The sequence below is a fragment of the Cyprinus carpio genome, chromosome A7 (assembly GCF_018340385.1).
Source record: "Cyprinus carpio isolate SPL01 chromosome A7, ASM1834038v1, whole genome shotgun sequence".
NCBI classification, from domain to species: domain Eukaryota; kingdom Metazoa; phylum Chordata; class Actinopteri; order Cypriniformes; family Cyprinidae; genus Cyprinus; species Cyprinus carpio.
In genome coordinates, this window is record NC_056578.1 from 43,936,482 (window position 1) to 43,937,436 (window position 955).

A 955-nucleotide genomic window follows, 5' to 3' on the forward strand; every position below is an offset into this window, starting at 1 on the left:
ATTACTGAAATGTAAAAGTTGTAAATTGTATTCAGAATTATTCACAGTCGTGAAAGTGTTGATGTTAAAGCTGTGCTTGTGCTGTATTCTCAGATCCTGAAGCCGTCGGAGAAGAAGGCGAAGTATCAGTACGGCGGGATGAACTCCGGGCGACCCGTGACTCCGCCCAGAACGGCCACGCCCCCTAAGAAACGCTGAAGGGGCGGAGCAACAACTCGTGTGCGATCTGGCATGAAGACTGTCTTGAAAAATACACATGTAGTTAAAGAAGTCACCATTTTTCTTTTTTTTCTTTCTTTTAAGGCTCATTTTATTTTGCGTTTGGTTTGATTTGACCTTCTCTGAGTCTCACTGTGTGCTGCTTTCATCTGACTGTCGTTAACGTCACGTTCCCAGTGTTCGAGCTCGTTCCGGTCACACGGCAGGGCGCTTGATTTAAGCTTTTCTCGACTGCTCTGCGTCTAACAGGACGATGTACATTGACTTGGTGTTTTTGTAGTTAATCATTGCACTCTTCAGGCCTGTTTGAGTCAAACAGGTTCATAATATCTGGTTTTTCAGTAATAAAGTTTAACAAAGCTTTGACGTGCCAGTATGTTTCGAAGCCTCTTGTATGACGTGTCTTCAAACAGTCTCTGTTTATTAGTTACTAGAACTGTGTGCTTCACTGGTGATGAAGAAGCAGAGGTTTGTCTGTGTGTAGACTGTACTGTTTGGAATAAATAAAAAAAGGTCATTGCAACTTTTTATCTCCCTTTTTTTTTTCTTTTTTTTTTATGAAAAGTTGCAGTTACTTTTATTATTTTCTAGTATGTAGTGGAGAAAAAAAAAAAAATACAATATTCTTTCTTCCAAATGTGAGTTTGTCTCATTTTTGTTTGTTTTTTAATCCTGCAAGTTTGACCTATTGCTCAGAAGCAAGAAAAAAAAAAGATCAGAACTGTGAGAAGTCATA

General features: G+C 39.1%; 1 protein-coding gene across 1 annotated transcript in view; it reads left to right on the forward strand.

The window, feature by feature from the left end:
- LOC109060231 (serine/threonine-protein phosphatase PP1-beta catalytic subunit) overlaps positions 1 to 592 on the forward strand; it is a 7,693-nt gene extending 7,101 nt beyond the window's left edge. Inside the window, exon 8 of the mRNA XM_042761233.1 lies at positions 94 to 592. Within this exon, the coding sequence (XP_042617167.1) occupies positions 94 to 198 (105 nt within the window). The 3' untranslated portion in view covers positions 199 to 592. The remainder of the gene's footprint in view (positions 1 to 93) is intronic.
- The last annotated feature ends 363 nt before the right edge of the window (positions 593 to 955 follow it).